Below are 23,430 nucleotides of genomic sequence, written 5' to 3'. Positions count from 1 at the left end.
GGTGATTATTAAATGTCTTGACATTTCCTCCTGATAATCTGAACAGCATTTCCTGGGAATGTGCTAATAATGGACATTTCCAGTGTTAAGCACCACTTGCCACATCTATTGCCCCTCGGTGTCTAGAGCACTTACTCATTCTTGGATGCATCTGAATGGGCGAGCGGGGAGGATTATAGACCACACCAGCGAATTTTCTTATAGCAAATGTTAAAATGTTATTAGCAATCTGGTAAAGGCAAAGAAAATAAAGAAAGGGGCGAATTAAGCGCTGCCTAATGATGAAGAGGTAATGTGGAGAGCTTCGGCTAAACCTGGAAAGAACCGAGTTGGATTAAAGTAGATTAGGTAAAACAATTAAAATGCTTCCAAAGCTGACACCTTCCATCCAGAAACACAATGGTGTCAGAGTCACAGAACTCCTGAGCTGACTTGCTCCCAGACACATTTCTGGAACCGACGTTTAAGGAATGCTTTCATTAGTAAACTTTATCCCCCAATTTTATTTTTTTAAAAAAAGGGAAAGCACGGTCAGTGCTTATCTACCACTATTTGGGTACAATGGAAAAGGCCATTCGAGCTACGTTAAGCCAGCCTTTCTTTCAACAAAGGCAATTTTATGTACTTATAGCTATCCTGTGCGAAGGGCGCCTAGCAATCTTTTTTTTTTTTCCCAAAGAGCTAAAATGTGGGAGGTATTTTACAAGGTCCCTGTCGCAGATTGTTAGGTGAGCTTTCAACTTTTTTGTTGGCGGGATGGACAGAAGAGGAACGTGGTAAGCTGCAGAGATCCGTTTCCATCAGTGGCCCTCTTGAAGAACTACACAAAATTGGAAACTGCAGCGGCAGCAGCGTAAGCATTAAGATGAAAAATGCAGCTGCCTAGTACCGTCCTCCAGATAATGCCAGAACAGGGCACTGGGATTCAGAAATTTAATTGGTATTAATTGACAGCTATTTTTAAAAAAGGAATTTTAAAAGCAACTTATTAGAATTTATTAGGCAGCTAATACTGAAGGCTGTTGTCATAACTAGTAAGAAAGTTATTGGCACAGAATAATTTTTATTCAATGAAATGATTTATCTGACACCAAAATCCTGACAGATATACAAACACACACACACACAAACACACACACATTCTAACATGACTGCAAACTAAAGTAATACTGAGAATACAGCAATACAGGATTTTTAAAAGAGTTACATTTTTTCTGATGGGGATCTTTCTTGAATGTGCTTTAAATGTGAAATTAACAACATATATAAAATGCGAACCATAAAAATAACATAAATGCTATTTGAATGTAGAATGAAAGGCAATGTTTAGACGGTGCAGTTTAAATTTTGTGATTGGTTTCAATGTCAGCGCTAAATGCAATGAAATTTTAGACTTCAGTTTGATTTCTTATTCAGTCAGTTATTATTATTATTTGCGATAGGGGTACAAGTAAATCCCCACTAAACATAATCATAGAAAATTGATTTTGGAGTGGAAGTTCCATAAGAGACAGGTGAAATTATTAGGCAGTTTAAACTATACGAAAATGATACATACAGTGATATTAGTAAAATGTAAGAAATGAGAAAAGATAAATTTTAAAGAAAGAAAAGTAAAACTGAATGAACCTGTTTTAAAAGTTAGTCTAGAATAAAAATTAAAAAATAACTTAGAGTTAGGAGAAATGATAGATCAGAATAGGCTGAATATTCAAAAATCTGACAGGATAAAAGGACATAGGATAAAGATTTTCAACCTACAGCACATAATTAGCTGATAGACAATGATCAAAATTGCAAAATGTATGATATCCATGAGGGCTACATTGGTATAAATTATTAGATTTGCTGAAAACGAAAGTAGCAACTATAAGTCTTAATTATCATCAGAAAAACAATGTACCAGAAGTATAATAAAAACAATTATTAGCATGTCTGTATTTCACTTCAATTACTGAAAACCCCATCGGGATTTCTGACTATCAACTATTTTTATTTATTTAGACTATTATAAATGGGTTATTCTATTGGCAAATTTCAAATTGCATTAGTAGCTATGAAAAATAATTATTTGATATTGTGAACTAATTAATGAATTCATTATTTATTTTTAATTTTACAAATCTAGGGTTTTGATATTTGTATGCTTTGTTGACATTAAAGATTTAAGATATGAAAATATGATATGCCCAACTGGTATTGTAATACATACCTATAAACAGACAAATAATTGTGATATACTTTTATTAATGAATGATAAAAAGAATGGATAAAATCTGATGAAAAAAGAATTGTAATAAATTGCTCAAAAATCCATTTTGTTACTCTCTACTACTTCAAAGAGAAAAATAAACAAACTTAGCAAAAAATTACATTAAAATTCTTGATGGCTACATATGGATATTCAACACCCATGTACAAATGTTATTAAATGTGAATATACTAAAAATTATCTTAAGTACTCAGCAAATATAATATACAGTACACTAAATCTGCAAGAATTTCTACAAATGGTTATTTATCTTTAGATCAAGCACTGAACCAGATATTTTTGCTATTTGTGTTTTTATGAGACCAGTAATAATCAGGTTTGTAGAACATTAATAAAAATGTTGCTAAAAACAAGTTTGACATTAGTACTGTTTTAACAGAAAAAAAATGTTGACTGATTATCAAAAGATTGAAATACAGTACTGTGCAAATATTTTTGAACATAAATATTTAATTCTTGCAAATCTGGATGGGTAAGAGTCAAGATTAAACAACAAAACCAACACCACCACAAAACTAAATTAAATCAGAGACAAAGTAGCAGACATACATTGCAGAACTAAGATGCCAGCAACACTAAGACTTATCACTCTTAAATTCCCTTTATGCTAGCACTATAAAAAATGAAGGGATTACCAAGAAATTAAATACCCTTTAATTTGTTTATTTGTTTCTATTAATTATTCTCTACTTGGAATTATCTCTCTTCTTAGATTTGTAGCAAATAAAATCAGCTCCTTAGTTGATTATACAGTATGAAGCATGCCCAGTTTGCAGAAACATTTTAACCGAAGCTTACATGAATAAGACGTATAAGGGAGCTATGCTCACCAGGGTACTTATTTCAGGTAGCGATTGCTATGCCAACTGGTCCATAATTGGGAAGGCTCAGATTCCTTACTTAACCTCAAAGCTAAGTCATTTCCTCCTAAATCAGTGTCTTTTACAGTACTTCTTAAGGTTTAATAAGGATGAAAGGAACAGGTATGTGCCTACCTCCAACTGCCTCGGACAATATGATATTAAAACTCCAAGTGCCCCCAGAGACCCGCACTGCCCCCAACCTCCTGGCCTTCCAGAAAGCCATGAAAACCTGGGGCCGTTGAGCAATACCATTTAGCTCCGGCCAAGAAGAAATGAAAGTTTTTATTCAGGGTTTTAATTGTTTCTATATTGTTATTATTTGTTGTATGTCGCTCAGAGCCCAGAAGAAATTAGGCAGCCTATAAATTTAATATATTAAATTAAATTATATTAAAACTAAGATATAATGGTTTGGATTAGTATTTCTAGAATGTGTACTGGCCAATTTAAATTCGTAACTTCAGCAACGCTGGAAATCCTTGGAAACTCAATGATATCTGATATGCATATATATAAACCGAAATACAAACATCTATATGTTATTGCTGCCCTGAGTCGCTGTGAGAAGGGCAGCATAGAAATCTAATAAATAAATAATAAATAAATGTTTAAGGCTAAAATTCAGGTGCTAGTATAATAAAGCCTTGCACCATTCCTTAATTCCGTTCAAAAATGTTAAACAATGTAAATGCATCCACCTTCAGTATGACTGTGATTTTGCATGGAATTTAGCAACTCAGCAAAAGATTATTATTATTATTATTATTATTATTATTATTATTATTATTATTATTAAAATTTGTATGCCGCCCCTCTCCGTAGACTAATAAGAGGAGGGGGGAAATCTGAAGCTATTAATTTTTCCCTCCAAAACATTGCCCAAATTAATTCCAAGCTTGTTAATTACAAAAGCAAAATCAAGCAAACAAAAAATTCAAAATGAGAAAATAAACAAACAAAAACCCTTAGTACTTTTATTGGTGATGTTTTCTTCATATCCAGCAATCTGTAAAATTTTAAAGTGAGTTCTAGTATACTGTACTGGATTTCTCTCCCCCTTCTTCCAAACCAAGATATCAACTTTTACTTGTTTTTTCATGCTTTCATAACAAAAACACTGCAACATGACATGACATTGGGTTCTTCTTACAGGATGGCAATTGAATAAATTGATTATCTAGGACACAATCTTCTTCTGCCTATGACAATCATCTCAAAAACCTAATTTCAAAAGGCAAATTGACTATTAAGGAGATAATAGGAATTAAGAGTTTTCACATATAATTATATTTTCTTGCTTTAATTTGAACTGTTCCTTCATAAATCCACCATTAATTTAATTGTACAAAATTAACCACTAAAAATTATATCTCTAATTGCCGTATTAGTTGGGAAAATTGCCTGTTGTGGCTTTTTAATACAATAAAGCTTTTTCTTAGATAATCACCCTATTCCCAGGCACATTACTTCAGCAAGGAAAGCCAAGTATTTAACTCTTACTTTCAAAAACATATCAAAGCCTCAATGAAAATGTTTTAAAATCATAAACAACTGTAGTACATTTCCTCTCTGCTACAAGAGTTATATTAATTAAGATAATTTCCCACTTATCTTTCTCCAATTGGACATTCAGATAGCCACAAAGTTAGGCAAAACAAAACGTTTTGCAGCTTCAAAGGGAACATAATGCAATGTAACTAAATAAGCATCAGCATTCATAGACTAATTTCTTTCTTTTAAAAAAAGGAATATAAAGATAAGTTACATCTAAGATTGTTTTCTTCCATGTAAAAGACACTCCTTTTCTGTTTATGTTACTTTTTGTTTTCTTTGAAAGAACATTCAATCCATTATGCTATTTTGATTTTTCTCCATTGTCCACAGAGAGAAAAAACACTATTGCAAACCACCAGAGATGCAAACATTTAGACCTGAATGATGCTCCTGTTCTCCTAAACATTCACAGAATTTATCCTAAATTGTTAAGATTCAATACTGAACAACTTAAAAACCCTGCAGGCACGTACTTTATACCTACTTTCCTTTTCTCATGCACAAATATTAAAATAAAGATGATTTTTAAAAAACAAATAGGATTTCTTTTATCATAGCACAGCTCATGATGTCCCAGCAATACTCATGGAATATTTCTGAATAACTTGATTCCAACTAAGTTCTCTAACTTATTCCACGATACAAAGTTATACCAGAACCTGGAGAAATTTTAATGGCATTTCAATTAGTTTGCCCCCACCCCCCCTAAGAATGCAGTTATTTAAAGATCTAGAAACTCACCCACCCTCGGTCATCTAGAAAACTCAAGATGATGAAGCAAACAAAATGTGGGTGGATTGGAGTTGATGGATGAAGAAAAAAGTAAGAAGGACAAGGATCATCAGGTGAAGAATGAATGGGTTTATACTTGGTCAATGAAGGTTATACTGTACAGTAAAAAGGCTATCATCGTATACTATCATAAATAGTATACGATGTATCGGGTATTACACGATCTATTACATGATAGAAAGGCAATGTATCAAATATATATATATTTCTCTTTCTCTCTCTCTCTCCAGAAGAATCACATGAATATATATATTTATATATTATATCCTATTGGGATTGGCGGCAAATTAATTAAATTAAATTAGATTTAGAAATCCCCTCCCTCTGTAAATACATGTTTTGCTCTGTTGTACTCATATTGCTTGTTTTCCAGAGTATTGTTTATTTTCTTTCCATAAGAGAGAGAGAATATTCCCCTGACTGTTTTACATTTTGGAGAAAGTGAAAATTATTCCCTTCAAAAAAAAAAAAGACTTCAGGGAGGAATGTATTGTTTGGAAAGCAGAAATTGCTGGGCAGGGGAGGATATGTCTCTCATTTAATTTTGGGAGCAAATTACCTTTCCTTGATGACTAGAAACCTCCCTGTTTCCATTTATGGCTGTTGCATGAATTTTAAAATCCTGCCGAAAACCCCAAAAGATTAAAACTGCTTGCTTTATACAGGGCACATTGACACATGTCTAGGTAACACTTTTTGATAGGTGTCTAAGAGTTCAACTTCCAACCCAGCTTCGGTAATCTGCAGTTGAATATGACTGATCAGAATTGGATCCAACTTCCTGTTATATAAATGCCTCTTTGCTGCCAAACCCTTTTGATTTCACTTCAATGCTAACTTAAGAAAACTTCAGCTTAGCCCTGTCCTTTGCGCTGTGTTCAAGTCCAGTGCTCCATTTACAATTTGTTGTACACCTGATATTTTTACTTTTATATGTTTGCCATACCCAAAGGCAGCCAGAAATTTTCAGTCCCTTGAAACAGGGCACTCTGGAGGAGGAGGAGGAGAGGTAGTGGGATTGTCAGGGGATAAACACACAAAAGCATTACGGCAATATCAAAGAAGCCAGCCGAACAAAAACCCTAGTTATATTCCTGAGGCTAACATGCATGCTTTGAAAATGTGCCTGCAATACGATAGTTGGGGAGTTTGCTTTGACTAACATTCACCCACCCAACATACTACATGCCATTCTGAAAGCTTAGCTTCCAATTTCCATGCCCAAGAGAAGCTAAGATGTCACTTTTCTGAAAACGTCTGATCCATCTCCAACGTATATAAAGAGCCGATCCCACTCTTAAAATATGATTTATTTTAAAACTGAGATTTGAATATCAGCTAACAAGAGAATATAGCCAAGGCTGTTCACAAATTCTGTAGTGCTGAGTTGAAAAACACAACAACCCACCTGTAAGAGATTCAGTACTGAAGTTTGAACTACACAATCATCCCACACTAGAATTACAAAGTAAGATAAATTCACAAACTCTGACACGAGAACAGGAATCTAAAATGTAACATTAAGCTACTGAATATTTCACATTAAAGGAAATTGCCTTAAAGCCAGAAGTAAATCTAGAAACTGACTACAGAATTATAGTATTTTATAATGGTCTTGGTTTCAAAGCATGGAAATTATGCTGAAATAAAGCCTATAGAATGATTTAAAGAAACAGCATATTTCCCAAAGAAATGAATTATTTCTTTTGATTGTAAGAAAAAGATCTCATTTTGTAATAACATAACATTTTTCCAATTATTCAGAAAGGCTCAGCATCTCCATCTACAAATCTCTACCTCATTTTATATTACAATTGTGATTCCTAGTTATATATAAATGGGAATTATATACTAATGAGCCTAAAGAGCAACGTCAGCAAACTATATATCTTAACCCCAACATACCTACTCAGAGCTAAGAAATCTCTCTAAGTGGCATTTATAAGTTACTTCTGTAACCTTCTGCTGCCTGCCATTTGGCAGTTCGAATCTCAAGGCCGACTCAGCCTTCCATCCTTCTGAGGTTGGTAAAATGAGAGCCTAGATTGTTGGGGGTGATATGCCGACTCTGTAAAGGGCTGTAAAGCCCTATGAAGGGGTATATAAATCTAACTGCTATTGCTATTGTTAAAACAGCTGTTAGTTTGACGTCCTAAGATGATGATGGAAGAAATGGAAGAATCCCAAAATAATTGTCTATCTCTACCCATGCTGAGTCTATGCGATAAGACTTCAGTACACCTCAGAAAGCTATGAAAAGGATGCAGTTTCTATTTTGCTAAAATTTTCTGGATTGGTCATGTAGATATTGAATAATGATTGTGCACAAATAATAAAGATAAACTACAGGGAGAATGGGTGATTAAGTAGTTTATAGATACTACATTGTAGTGTGTGTGTGTGTGTGTGTGTGGATAGATAGATAGATAGATAGATAGATAGATAGATAGATGATAGACAGACAGACAGAGAGACAGACAGACAGACATGTATATATATAAATTGTTTCACCAGTATTCAACTTTTGAATATGGAAAGCACAGATTAAAAGACCAGTTGTAAATAAACCAAGGGAGGAGTGCCATTAGACAGACAGACAGACACACACATATATAAATATATATAAATTGTTTCACCAGTATTCAACTTCTGAATATGGAAAGCAGACATTAAAAGACCCATTGAAAATAAACTAATGGAGGAGTGCCTGTAGAACAGGGGTGTCAAACGCAAGGCTGCTTAGATGTGGCCCCTGGGACAGCCCTGGAAGCAGCAAAGGACCAGACCACAGTCCCTCTGCCAATAAAAATGGAGCGCATCTCTCCCAAACCTGATAAAAAATACAGAATGGTGCTGAATATGAAATCAATAAATTCTGGAGAAATAGGAAGAAAATCTGCAGAAAAAAAGTTTTGAGAAAATTTAGCCACAGAACAGAAAGCATACGGCCTAAAAATGTGTTACCAATCACGTGCATTTATGTGTGTGTATGTATAAGAATACCGCATGTAGCCCCAAAATTATTTCCTTCCAAATCCCAAAGATTAAAATAGCCAGAAAAAAAATGCACTGCTTAGTTGAAAACAAAGGAGAAAAATGTTTCAAGTTTCTAAATTAAAAGTGAATGGGTGGTTTCAATAAGGAGATCTTTCCAATCTGGCGTTTTCCAGATTTGCTGAATAAAATTCCTAGCTTTCAATCAGCACAAACGGAAACACGCTAGTTTTCTTCCCAAAACTTTTCTTAGCTCAAATGCTACGTTTCCCTAGAGTGAAGTTGCACTTTCAAGGGTAATTTTGCATGCATATACAACAATCTGTTTTCTTGTTATTAAGAAAAAAATGCAGAATGATTTGAAACTTTATATAGTATTAGAAACATAGAAACATAGAAACATAGAAGACTGATGGCAGAAAAAGACCCTCATGGTCCATCTAGTCTGCCCTTATACTATTTCCTGTATTTTATCTTACAATGGATATGTATGTTTATCCCAGGCATGTTTAAATTCAGTTACTGTGGATGTACAGTACCAACCACGTCTGCTGGAAGTTTGTTCCAAAGATCTACTACTCTTTCAGTGAAATAATATTTTCTCACGTTGCTTTTGATCTTTCTCCCAACTAACTTCAGATTGTGTCCCCTTGTTCTTGTGTTCACTTTCCTATTAAAAACACTTCCCTCCTGAACCTTATTTAACCCTTTAACATATTTAAATGTTTCGATCATGTCTCCCTTTTTCCTTCTGTCCTCCAGACTATACAGATTGAGTTCATTAAGTCTTTCCTGATACGTTTTATGCTTAAGACCTTCCACCATTCTTGTAGCCCGTTTAATAACAACTAGGAACATGCGTTGCTGACCAGATATCCTACAAATACAATTTTTACGCATGATTTCATTTCCCCCCTATATTTTTAATAGCAGAAAGATTTAGCAAAAAGCTCTATGAGAAGCTCATTAAATCTACTAAACTATTAAATACAGGGAAAGAGTGAGTAATGTGTCATATTACTCACAAAACTAAAAAGTAGCAAAAATTGGCTTCTTTGTGAATAAAAGAGGTGAGAGCTACATTGTTCCTTTCTTACATGACACAGGAGATTTATAAATTTATGTTTATCAGCAAACTGAGATAACATTGTAAAAATCAAGGTTAGGAAAGAAATGAGAAAATGAAGACTATTCAGGAGAAACCTGGGCTGTTTAAAAAGAATTCCTGATTTTACATTTGTGCTAGCATGATTTTTGTCTCTGAAAACAATTCACCTAAACAAATAGTCCTGTGAATACCAATTATTTGGATATAATGTTTTAGTATAACTGGGGATTTTAGATTGTTTAATTTTAGCTAATTGGATTTAGCTATTGTATTCTGCTGTTTTTATATGTTGTAAGCTGACCCGAGTCCTCAGAGAGGAACGGCATATAAATCTAATAAATACATAAAGAAATAAATAAGGGATTGCAAACAGGATTACAGTAGTACCTCTAGATACAAGCTGCTCCACATGTGAGTATTGCAAGTTACAAGCCAAGACGCGAGCAAAATTTCTGTTCGACACCCGAGCTCAAATTCGGGATAGGAGCCGAGGGTCCACTAGGTGGCGCAAGAATTCCATGTTTCCAGTTATCTCGGCGCGAAAAGCAAAGTCTAAAGGCATTCGTTCAAGATGCGAATTGATCGACATACGAGCTCCGCTCTGACACGAATTAAACTCGTATGTCGAGGTACCACTGTATTTTAAACATTAAGGAAGATTCATTTATCTGATTGCTGGCTCACTGCATTATCGTCAAGACTGAATCAATTTATTGCCTTCTAAGGGAGGGGGGTTGGAATGTGTGGGGAAGAAATGGGATGCCGCAATATAGTTCACGGACCTTGCAAAATGCCACGGTCACTACTGAAGCTGCTTGATGGAGAAATGGACTGTTCCCATAACAAAAAGAAATTTTGCAACAGGAGCAGTGAAGGGCTGCAAAGTATTTTACTACCACACTGTGGGTGTGGCTTATTTTGTGGGTGTGACTTGCTGGCCACGTGATCGGGAAGTGGCTTAAAGGTCAGGTGACTGGCTTAAAGGTGACCAACTTGACGTCATTCATGTCAAGGGTTTGGGTTAGGGTGCCTGGCCCCGGCCTCGCCTCAAAAAGATACAATTTCCCTATCTATTTACTATTACCGAACATCCAAAATATATTATTTAATTCTATGTATATATGCCATATGTGTACATACATATTACACACAGGCTCACAAAAATATACATTATCTACTATATAAACTGTATGTGTACGTACACACACACACACACACACCTCTTCTAAAATTATACACATTCAACCTCATTTACTGCTGTAGGAAAAAAATACCCAGAGCCCAAAAGGGAAAAAAATAAAAATATTCAAAAAAAATTCTACCGGTTCTGCGTACCTGACCAAAATTTTTCTACCAGTTCTGCGTATCTGACCGTACCCGTAGTAGCCCATCACTGCTGAGGAGAGGGAGAAAAGGAATCTATTATTTAACTAAGCAAACTGTCGCGCGGGAAAACCAGAGCTGGTTTTGTTTCTTCAGTTCCCAGATAGTGTATTCAATAAAGTTTTACTTTGGGGGATTCGAAGACCCTGAGGGTTCCTTTTATTGGGTTTGCTAGTTGAACAGTTGATCATTATTATATATAATTTAAATTCACTCATCAAATGTCTCATTTAGCAACAAAAATCTTGGTCTCAATTGTGTTGTAAGTCGAAGACAACTTAAAAATTGCCACCCCCCTTTCCAATCTATTGCAAATGTTGATAAAAGATTTCCGCTATACATACTTGTTACTTCCTGTAAGAAATCCAAACAAGGCCGGCTACTTCCAGATATACTTATTGAAACCGCCAACGGAGTCTGTCCTTCATAGTTCCTTGTGTTGGTATCCGCGCCATAATTGTACAACATCTGCGCACAAAGTACGTCATCCCTAAGAGCAGACAAGTGCAACGGCGTCTGTCCATCTTCTAAGCGCCCCAAGTTCGTATCCGCTCCCCTCTGAAGGAACATCCGGCAATAGGTGTGATTGCTCTTGATCACGGCGTAGCGTAACAGAAAGCCATTCTGAATGTCAATGTTGGCGTTGTGATCTAGGAGGATTTTGACACAGCTGGACCGTTCGCGGATAATGGCAAGCTGAAGCGGTGTAGTGCCTTTGTCACTCAGCGGATCGACTTCAGCCTTGAACTCCAGCAATAGTCGCACAAAGGAGTCTCTTCCGTAATGAGCTGCCACATGCAGGGGAGTCCAGCCGTCGTTGCTCTTCGCGTTAATAATATCAACACGGTAGTCGGATTCCAGCATCAGGCGTGCAATCCGGGCTCGGCCATGCATAGCTGCATAATGTAGAGCAGTGAAGCCTCCAATCAGATCTTTCACTGTAGGATCCGCTGAAGTTTTTGGGGAAAAAAAGTGCAAGAAGTTAATTAACATGAAAAGGACGCAAAACACCAATTTAAAATAGAACTTTTTCCACCCACGAAGTTAATCTATAAATTCAGTTTTCCCAGCAGATATGAAATCTCATAAATGTTAGTATTTTTATGATATGATACCGCAGATATCTATTTAACAAAAGTGGTGTGGTAGTCTAGAGGTGGAGCTCTTGCCTCACAATCAAGAGGCTGCAAGTTCAATCCTAGGTAGAAGCAGGCATTTTTCTCTCTGAGTGCACTATAAAATTATTGCCATTGATTATTGTTATTGTTTATACATTTCTTTCCAACTGATACAAAATGTTTTGTAATACTATTGAATCATCAGTGTATACAGTGGTTGGGACTTAACTGTGATTAAACAACACTGTGCATATTCAAAGTAGTTTTGGCACCAAGGATTTAACATTTTAAACATTAACATTTCAGTACTGAAAAATGCAAAATTTCAAAAACAGGGCATGCTTCGGAATTTAAAATGTTTTCGTGCAAATTACCATATAAAAGGCAGTACAGAAGACCCATTTATGAGGAAGAACCCCAAAGCAAAAGAGAATTCAATAAAATTTGGTTTGGTTCATGATAGATGAATTGAATAATTGGTGTTTTTCCCTTGTAATTCAGCTTTGGTAATAATAATAATAATAATAAACCAAAGAAAAAAAGAATAGTTACTATATCTATTGTCTCCAATACAGGTAGTCCTCAACTAATGAGCACAATTGAGCCTAAAATTTCTGTCGCCAAGTGAATTTTTCTCCCTTTCACAACCTTTCTTGCCCCACCTGTTAAATGAATCCCTGCAGTTGTGAAGGTAGTGACATCGTTGTCAAGAGAATCTGGCTTCCCCACTGACTTCGCTTGGCCAAAGATTGCAAAAGGGGATCACATGATCCCAGCTGATAATAGCAAGTGTCATAAATATGAGTCAGTTGCCAAGCATCTGAATTTTGATCAGGGGACTATGAGGATGCTGCGATGGTCGTAAGTTGTGAAGAACGGCCATAGGTGACTTTTTTGCAGTGCCATTGTGAACTTTGAATAGTCACTAAATGAACTGTTGTAGGCTGAGGACTGCCTGCAGCCAGGTCTCCCGATCCAACCACCACCAGGTATTTCCCAATTTCACAAAATCTCTCTACCTACCTATCCTAATTCCTTTCAGCTCTAACACTTCGTCCTTGGTTCCATGTTTTGATTTCCCTTGAGCTTCGTGGTCTTAAGGAGAAGCATCTGTGGCAACATCTGCAGGCTCAAGATACAGATGCATTGTGGTCTGGCAAGATGCGTTTGTTTTCAGGGGGCTAATACTGTATATGGTAAAGAAAGCCCTCTGTGATCTATGCAGTTGCAAAGCATGTAAGCTATACATTAGTTCAGATCATCCCGATAAAATCCCGTCTTCTATAAAATGAAAATGACCTAACTTTGCCGCTTCACAAAATGTTGAGCTTTGCAAGAATGTAAACATCTAATTTTGAAGAACGGGAAGGAAGCAGGATAGGACAAACTGTCAACATTTCAAGAGGCACAGCTAAGTATTCCTTCTCCCACAGAAATCTGGATTCATGAAATGTTTTAAAAATTACCAGATGTATAGATCTAATATCATCCTGTCACATGCGATGACTAACGTTATTTTTTGTTCATGGTCAAATTACATGGTGCCTGGAACTCAATTCCTCCCATTTCTGCTCATGTTATTTGAATATAAAAAGTGATATAAAATGTTGGCAAGGGCAGTATGTGGAACATAACCATGCAACATTACAGAAATCTCAACATTGAATACTGTTTTAAGGTAGAAAGACAGGATATCATTAAATGTAAATACGCAAACTCCTGTTTGGTGGAACACTTCATTAGAAATAATCTCTATTTCAGCAAGTGGTCAAAGTTGCTTTCCAGATGGTGATAAGACAATTAAATATTAAAATTACAACTCTTATTTTATAGCTGAAGAAAATAACTTGCATTAACAAATTTTGTACAGACTAACCGAATTGTTTAAAAGCTTTCTCTGTTTAAATAAACTAGTGTTAACTTGTATTAAACATCTCAATCTGACACCGGGGAATGTCAGCAGCTTCACTAGTTTCCTTGGCATTTTTTCATAGACAAAAAGATCTCCTGTAGTTAATTTAATATCACTTAGCTGCAAAATCTGAAATCTATTTAAGATTAATTCAGAGTGAGTAGAGAATAAAAGAAAGTCAAGAGGAAAGCTTGACTGATTGTAGGTGAGATCGTCCCTGAACATTCTTTTACCCAAATTTACTCGTACTGCATATTGGACATTAATACAATTGAGAGTCCAGAAATATTTCACAAGAAGAGTCCTCCACTCCTCTGCTTGCAACAGAATGCCTTATTCCACAGACTTGAAATTATGGGCTTAGAAAACCTAAAGCTACGTTGCCTTCGATCTGATTTAAATATAGTTCATAAAATCATCAACTACAATGTCCTACTGGTCAATGAATACTTCAGCTTCAAACCGCAACAACACACCCGCACAAAATAAATGTAAACTCAACGTCAACCACTCGAAGCCTAAGCACAAATAGTCAAATGGTCAACTGTTTTCATCATGAATACTCATTAAGGAGATCACCTGAGTAAGCCTCAGCTCTGGAAAGTCCATCTACCGTAGAACATAGAAACATAGAAGACTGACGGCAGAAAAAGACCTCATGGTCCATCTAGTCTGCCCTTATACTATTTCCTGTATTTTATCTTACAATGGATATATGTTTATCTCAGGCATGTTTAAATTCAGTTACTGTGGATTTAACAACCACGTGTGCTGGAAGTTTGTTCCAAGGATCTACTACTCTTTCAGTAAAATAATATTTTCTCATGTTGCCTTTGATCTTTCCCCCAACTAACTTCAGATTGTGTCCCCTTGTTCTTGTGTTCACTTTCCAATTAAAAACACTTCCCTCCTGAACCTTATTTAACCCTTTAACATATTTAAATGTTTCGATCATGTCCCCCCTTTTCCTTCTGTCCTCCAGACTATACAGATTGAGTTCATTAAGTCTTTCCTGATACGTTTTATGCTTAAGATCTTCCACCATTCTTGTAGCCCGAACAAGGCACAAGTAGTCCTCAAGGTACGACCACAATTGAGCCCAAAATTTATGTTACTAAGTGAGTTTTGAGTTTGTCCCATTTATTGAGTTTGTCCCATTTTATGACTTTTTTTGCCACGTGAATCACTGCCAGATGTTTAATGAGGAACAAAGTTGCTAATCGAATCTTTGCTTGTCAGAAAGTCATAAGAGGGGATCATGTGATGCTGGGGGCACTGCCAACCCTCATAACTATGGATCAGCCAGCAAACATCTGAATGTAAACCACATGACCATGGGGATGCTGCAATGATCGTAGATGTGAAAATTGGTCGTAAATCCCTTTTTTCAGAGTCTTTGACTTACTTCAACTTTGTTGACTTATTTTACTTACCCTAACTTTTAATGGTCACTAAGTGAACGGTTGTAGGTCGAGGACTACCTGCACCAAAGAAGCTCAACATTTGTCCTGTGTCAACTAAGGATCCATGTGAGGTCCATCTAGAATTTGCAAATAATTCTGAAAACCTCAAGAAATGCAACAAATATTCCCGAATCTCTATTTGAGAAAATGTAGCAGTTAAGTCTGACCAACTTTAAGCCGGGGTGGCGCAGCAGGTAGAGTGCTGTACTGCAGGCCACTGAAGCTGACTGTAGATCTGAAGGTCAGCGGTTCAAATCTCATCACCGGCTCAAGGTTGACTCAGCCTTCCATCCTTCCAAGGTGGGTAAAATGAGGACCCGGATTGTGGGGGCAATAGCCTAGCTCTGTTAAAAAGTGCTATTGCTAACATGTTGTAAGCCGCCCTGAGTCTAAGGAGAAGGGCGGCATAAAAATAAAATAAAATAAATAAAATAAATAAATAAACTTTACGGTACTATTGTGGCAAATTCTGAACCAAAAAAACAGAGGATATCACAGATATCAGGCAGCATCTGAACTCATTTCCACAGGTATAGAAACCAGCTAGAAATATCAGATATGAAGAAGGAAAATTTGGGAGAGAAGGAGAATTGTACTATAGCTTCACATCTGTTTTGGAAATATTATACTGCCATCTTCTGGTCATATTCCACTTGATAATTATTTTTTAAAATGACACTTTACCCAAAAGATAAAATATCTTTTGAGTTAAATTAAAGTCTAGATGACATTGATGGATTATATGTTTCCTGGCGATATCATGGAAATAATTTGCAATTGACTTCTTTTAAAACTTTTCCAGTGTTTTTAACAAGCATTGCTCAGAGTTATCCTTCCAAATAAAAACCAGATTCAATTAGTACATTAGTTTTTCAAGATCAGGCAAAATGGGCTAAATGTTGCCACATACATCACATAAAATTAAGAATGATTTAATTTTATATACATGTAGCACAATGTTCTGTTAATAAAACCCAAGTGAAATATCTGCCCTTATCAATAAGCAATTCCTGTACATGTAGAGCCCCCATTTTCTTATACAATATTTGTTCAGAATTGTATTGGGTATTCTGCTTAGGCAGTTGCTGGACTAGAAGACCACCAACTTCCCTTCCAACTCTGTTATTCTATATTTTACTACCCAGACCTCTTCTTTTATCCCCAGTTGCTTAATCAACAATACCAACTGGCTCTTTATCCATAAATGGGATATTATTTATAAAATTTAAGGGAAAGATACAAATATTAAAGAGCAGAAACCCTATTTATATCTTCAGAACACTTTTTTTTACCAATGCAACTTAAAGCAAAGAGAAATAGACTCTAACAGATATGGGGAAATCATGGAGAAATCTAAAGCTAAATCCTATTGCAAAGCAGTGACAATTCCATGTAGCTATTGTTGTGGTTAGCTCTGGCCCAGCTCCTGCCCCAAGGAATGTGGAGGTGGATATGGGGGAAACATCCACATGCCGCAGGCCTGTTTTGCTCCCAGTAGAATCTGCCAACGAAGTCTCCTCTGACCAAGGAAGCGTGAGTGACAGAGAAGAGGGGAGTTTGGCAGACAGCCCAGGAGGAGCTCAATCATCTGTATCATCCTTGGATTCTGAACAAGAATTAATGACACATCCACGCATGTGTAGAGTGATGCATAGGAGACAACAACTGAAGGATTATTACAAGAGAAAATGAGGCCACCTGTGGTTGGGTGCGGCTGCTGTAATTAGTGCTACAGATAAAAGTGCAGCCTGGTGTTTTAGCCTCATGGCAGTTTATCTGATTCATTGTTTCGTCAAGATCGTGGTTTTTGCTCTTCAGGATTGTGTGTGTGGACTCTCTGGACTTTAGAATTGGACTCAATTTCTTAGTAATTGGGTGAGCAATTGGACTGCATTTAACCTGTGCCTTGTGTGTACCAGAAAATCCCTTTAACATTTAAAAAGGGAGCTTTTTCTGTTTATAAAAACTTTTGGGTTTTCCTTTTATCGTGTGGTGTGTGTCTTCCTGGACTTAATTACCCTGTAATTAGGGGTGGTTGAGACACACCGGCAGAACAGCTATTAATTTAGGAGAAGTGAATTATGAAGCTAAATTTTTCTATGTACTTCACTTTATTTTGTTCTGCTATTACAAACGCAGTCCTCGGAGGGTGCGGCATATGAATCAAATACTGTATGTATGTATGTATGTATGTATGTATGTATGTATGTATGTATGTAAGTAAGTAAGTAAGTAAGTAAGTAAGTAAGTAAGTAAGTAAGTAAGTAAGTGTGTATTTGCTAGAAGTGGTTAGTATCCTACACCCAATAATAATTTTATGACTTTATATATCAGAACATCTACGTTTAGGTTATAAATTTAATCACAATTTACAATATAGAGTAAGAAGTTAGCCATCTGCTAGAACCAGTCCGTGCAGAATTATGTTGTGGAACGAATTAGATTTTCTTTTGCACAATACTCAAAATACACAACAAGCAGGTGCCATCTTGTGGTCAACTCTGAAGTCACATAGCTTGTCTGCGGTGTTTTTATTCTTTTCTGCACCGTATTAGAGATCTAAAAATGTACAGAATAAATTTTATCTAGATCACGTTGGTGTGCAAACGGCAAAAAAGAAAAAAAGAAAATTATTCCAAAGTACTGAAAGAGGAGGCCTGAAACGTTTCATCACCAAGCAACCACACATTCCTCTGCTTAGGTCAACTAACCTCCATGTTCAAGAAATACACGAACACATCTCTCTTTCCCTCTTGCTGCTGAAAAATGGAGCAAGGTCCAGCCATTAGCGTCTCGGCCGTTGGGAGAGTAGCCCTGTTCTAACATTTTGCGCACCGTATGGACATCCCCGGCGGCCACTGCTGCCTGAATCTGCAACTCTTCCTGTAGCTCAGGGTTCCTCCGGCAGTGGTGATGTAACATCCTCGCAGAATCTGCTTCCTTTTAAAGAAGGGTCATGAAGTCTCCGCGGTGACCTGAAATAAAAATACATTTATCTAATGAAATTGATAAAAGAATGAAACATGATGCATTGTGCATGGGAGAGCAGGGTGGGGGGGAAGTAACAATCATCTTGACTATCAACTACAGCAATGCTTCTTAACAATGCGCTCTACATGGGGCTACTCTTGAAGACTGTTTGGAGACTCCAAATGGTCCAGAATGCAGCTATGCAAGTCATCATGGCTGCACCTCGGTACACCCATATAACACTTACACTGCGAGCTGCACTGGCTTCCTATTAGTCTCCAGGCACAATTCAAGATGGTTATTACCTATAAAGCCCTATGTGGCTCAGGGCCAGATTATTTACCGGATCGCCTCTTGCCACATTCCTCCCAGAGACCAATTAGAGCACACAGAGTTGGCCTCCTCCTGGTCCCATCAGCTAAACATTGTAGGTTGGCAGGGCCGCGGGGAGGGCCTTCTCTGTTGCTGCCCCAACTTTATGGAACCAACTCCCCCCCATGAGGTCTATATGGCCCTCACCCTTCTGGCTTTCCGTAAGGCCACAAAGACCTGGCTATGCCGGCAGGACTACCACAAGCTTGTCCACGTGTTCGAAGTAGTTTGAATTATTAGTATGTATGCTATCAAATTATCTTAGTTTTAATGATGATTTTAGAAATTAATTTTTTTCCTTGACTTCTTTTTATTATTGTTGTTAATTGTAATTTTATACTGCTGTAAGCCGGGATAGGGCAGCATAGAAGTCAAATTATATAAATTTAAAAAATAACCTTGATCACCTTAAGACCTGTGGATTTCAACTCCCAGAATTCCCCAGGCAGCTGTTCTTTTAAATCCAGAGGTCTTAACCACGGTTGAGAAACTACTGCATAGGCTGCATATATTCTGATTAACCTAAGAGCTCTGCACAGTGATCACTAGCCCAGCATTTTCCACAGCCCGTAGCAACAGGAAAATCAATGGTGGAGACGAAGAGACCAACAGAATACCAACAATGTAATTTACGTAAGCGATTGTGTCAGCTTAAGCAAGTAGCCACAAATGCATATTATAAAGAGCCAAGACTATTCTTCTCTTCTAGTCTGGTTGGAGACAAGTAACTGAGAAAGGGTAATGGCAGCAAGGCCAAACTTCACGAGTATAAAGCTTTCAGTTGTCTCTAAATATATATGAGTAACAACTTAAAACCCACCTCTGCCGCTAGGCATGGGGGAATTGAGATACTCTTTCCCCCTAGGCCTCTACAATTTTATGCATGGTATATCTGTATGTATGTTTGGTTTTTATAATAATGGGTTTTTAACTATTTTTAGTATTGGATTATTATTATATGCTGTTTTATTACTGTTGTTAGCCGCCCCGAGTCTGTGGAGAGGGGCGGCATACAAATCCAATAAATAAATAAATAAATAAACAAACTCAAGGCTCAATTCATATTTGGCACAGGGGAACATGCTAAAAACAGATTTGCAGGGAAGAGACAAAACAAAACATAAGATCTAGTCCAGTGATGGCGAACCTATGGCACGGGTGCCACAGGTGACACACAGAGCCATATTTACTGGCACATGAGCCTTTGCCCTAGCTCAGCTCCAACATGCAGGTGTGTGCCAGCCAGCTGATTCTTGGCTCATGCAGAGGCTCTTGGAGGTTGTTTCTGGCTTTCAGAGAGCCTCCAAGGGGGTGGGGGGAGGTCGTTTTTACCCTCTTCTGGCTCCAGGGAAGCCGTTGGAGCCTGGGGAGGGTAAAACATGAGCCTACTGGGGCCGACCAGAAGTTGGGAAACAGGCCGTTTCCGGCCAGCAAAGGACCTCCGGGGGGCGGGGAAGCTGTTTTCACTCTCCACAGGCATTGAATTTTGGGTGTGAGCACTCGTGCATGTGCGATAGTGCACATGCGCGCTCTTTCGGCATCCGAGGAAAAAAGTGCACCATCACTGATCTAGTCAAAAGGAGCAATCCACCACCAAGGAACTAAGGAAAAGAAGGTGTTTTTCCCCTTCACATATATCACCAGCAATCCTCAACTTACAACAATTCATTTAGTCACCGATTGACTTGTGACCATTTTTTCACACTTACAGCGGTTGCAAAAACCCCATGGTCACATTCAGACACCTGGCAACTGACTCATATTGATGACAGCTGCGGTGTCGTTCATGGAGTATTGTGCAGCCTTCCGACCATAGAAACATAGAAGTTTGACGGCAGAAAAAGACCTCATGGTCCATCTAGTCTGCCCTTATACTATTTTCTATATTTTATCTTAGGATGGATATATGTTTATCCCAGGCATGTTTAAATTCAGTTACTGTGGATTTATCTACCACGTCTGCTGGAAGTTTGTTCCAAGGATCTACTACTCTTTCAGTAAAATAATATTTTCTCATGTTGCTTTTGATCTTTCCCCCAACTAACCTCAGATTGTGCCCCCTTGTTCTTGTGTTTACTTTCCTATTAAAAACACTTCCCCCTCCTGGACCTTATTTAACCCTTTAATATATTTAAATGTTTCCATCATGTCCCCCCTTTTCCTTCTGTCCTCCAGACTATACAGATTGAGTTCATTAAGTCTTTCCTGATACGTTTTATGCTTAAGACCTTCCACCATTCTTGTAGCCCGTCTTTGGACCCGTTCAATTTTGTCACTATCTTTTTGTAGGTGAGGTCTCCAGAACTGAACACAGTATTCCAAATGTGGTCTCACCAGCATTCTATATAGCGACCAGCAAAGTCGATGGAGGAAGATGCGTTACTAAACAACTGCAGCGAGTCACTTAACTGTGGCAAGAAAGGTCATAAAATGAGGCACAACTCACTTAACAAATGTTTTGCTTAGCAACAGAAATTTTGGGCTCAATTGTGGCCATACGTCGAGGACTATCTGTAATTGGAAACAATGAAATATGACTGCCTAACCAATAACTGACCATCTCCAATTAATTATAAGAATGTATTCGTAACAGTTCCTCTTGCTTCTTGTACACACAAGTCTGCTATTTAAATGGAGCAAGAAAAAAATGCATTTTGCAAGGATTACGCTGATAAAGAATATACCGTATATTTCAGACTATAAGATGCACTTTTTAATCTCCTAAAAAGGGGTGAAAATGTCTGTGTGTCTTATAGATCGAATATTGCTGAAGCCCCGTCCACCTACCGGCCATTTTGTGGTCTCTGCACATCCCATTTTGGGGCATTTTTTCACCCTGTTTTTTAGGCTTTTCCCCGGCCCATTTTCAAGGCTTTTTACAGCCCGTTTTCGAGGCTTTTTCAGCTCTTTTATGAGGCTTTCTCCCACCAGTTTTCAAGGCTGTTTTGGTCCATTTTTGAGGGGGTGGTGGTTTCTGAGGATTTTTAAATCGCATTTGTGAAGGTTTTTCAGGCCATTTCTTTCCTGAAAAAAACACCCCGAAAAGAGCCTCAAAAATGCCCTCCCAAAAAGCCTTGAAAATGGCCTCAAAAAAAAAAAAAAAGCCTCCAAAAAGGCCAAAAGAAGTCTCAAAAATGCCCCCCACCCCCAGCCTCAAAAACAGACAAAAATGGCTGGAAAGTCCCAACAAAAGGCATAGGGAGGCCAACTATTGGGGTTTTTTTTGTTTTCCTCTTTAAAATTTAGGTATGTCTTATAGTCCAAAAATACGGTACATCTTCAAGTCAGTGTGAATTCCTAGTGACTATCTGGATTAGTCCCTGAAGTCTTCTTGGCAAGAATTTTGGAAGCAGTTTGAGAGGCTGAGAGGGGGATAGGCCCATATTCACCCAAATGGATGGCTATCAGGGGCAATCAGAACTTCTGGTCTTCCACATTTGTGTCGGGTGCCTTAATCCAGGGGTCCCCAACCACCGGGCCGCGGACCAGTACCGGGCCGCGGGGCATGTTGCACCGGTCCGTGGAGTCAGCAGCTGCCGGCCCTCATGCCGCCACCCCCTCCCTCCAGCGCTTCGCCTCCCACCGGGCAAGAGGCCTCGGGAGGCAGGTTCTGCCGGCCACAGGACGATGGATGGGACAGAGGGGCGGGAAGGACCGAGAGGCTCAAGCCTCTTTTGGCTTCTGCCGCGGGGCGCTTTTGCGTTTTTGGCTGGGGGGAGGCAGGAGGGCCAGCCTGACCCCCTCTCTCCAGCGCTTAGCTCCCGCTGGGCAAGAGGGCTTGGGAGGCAGGTTCTGCCGGCCACAGGACGATGGCGGGAAAGAGGGGCGGGGAGGACCAGCACCCCCATGCTTAATCCCACCCCCAACCACGCCCCTTTCCGCCCCCACTGGGCCATAGAAAAATTGTCTTGCTGAAACTGGTCCCTGGTGGAAAAAACGTTGGGGACCACTGCTTTTAATCCTTATACCAAAGTGCTGCTGTATTTATCTATACAAATTGTATCTGAGTCTTTTAAAATGTTTTTAAAATATGAATTATTATTGCCCATTTTTAAAATGGTGACAATTACAGGATCTCTCTCTCCTTTATCTTAAATAATTTTACTTTTCTATAAAAACTATTACTGGAAAGAAGCAAATAGCAATAACAATAGCACTTAGACCTGTATACTACTTTACAATACTTTACTGCTCTCTTCAAGCAGTTTACAGAGCCAGCATCTTTTCCCTACAATCTGGTTCCTCATTTTACCGACCTCGGAAGGATGGAAAGCCGAGTCAACCTTGAGCCTGGTGAGATTTGAACTGCCAAATTGTAGGCAGCCGGCAGGCAGCAGAAGTAGCTGGAAGCACTGCACTCTAACCACTGCGCCACCGTCAATCAATTTCATAATATTTCTCTCCAATACTGGACATTGACTCATAAAACTATCTTTGTAGGGAACACTGTTCCCAGATGACTTCACTGATAATTCCTTAGTAAGATGCAAGTAACATTTTCCACAAAGAATAAATAATGTCCTCTATTAAAAATATACCTTATAGGCAAAAGTCAGTTTTTGTACGTTGTGTTTTCCGTCTTCATCGTACATTACTTTGTCTGCAGGCATAATACGGCAAGCAAATGGT

The 23,430-nt window shown here is 38.0% G+C and overlaps 1 protein-coding gene across 3 annotated transcripts in view; it reads right to left on the bottom strand.

The window, feature by feature from the left end:
- ASB7 (ankyrin repeat and SOCS box containing 7) overlaps positions 1–23,429 on the bottom strand; it is a 28,923-nt gene extending 5,494 nt beyond the window's left edge. The window contains exons 1-4 of one of the 3 annotated variants that reach the window (XM_070763508.1): positions 23,340–23,429; positions 18,171–18,434; positions 11,311–11,916; positions 10,919–10,979 (exon numbers count right to left, since the gene is read on the bottom strand). In XM_070763508.1, coding sequence (XP_070619609.1) covers positions 10,919–10,979; positions 11,311–11,916; positions 18,171–18,381 — 878 coding nt within the window. In that variant the 5' untranslated portion in view covers positions 18,382–18,434; positions 23,340–23,429. Of the gene's footprint in view, positions 1–10,918; positions 10,980–11,096; positions 11,917–18,170; positions 18,435–23,339 lie in introns of those variants that run through there. The other 2 variants (XM_070763506.1, XM_070763507.1) reach the window with 2 other exon arrangements.
- Position 23,430: the final 1 nt, after the last annotated feature.

This window comes from Erythrolamprus reginae, chromosome 10, assembly GCF_031021105.1.
Source record: "Erythrolamprus reginae isolate rEryReg1 chromosome 10, rEryReg1.hap1, whole genome shotgun sequence".
Lineage (NCBI taxonomy): Eukaryota > Metazoa > Chordata > Lepidosauria > Squamata > Dipsadidae > Erythrolamprus > Erythrolamprus reginae.
Note: the sequence above shows the minus strand (reverse complement) of the source record. Positions and strands in the feature narration are given on the sequence as shown.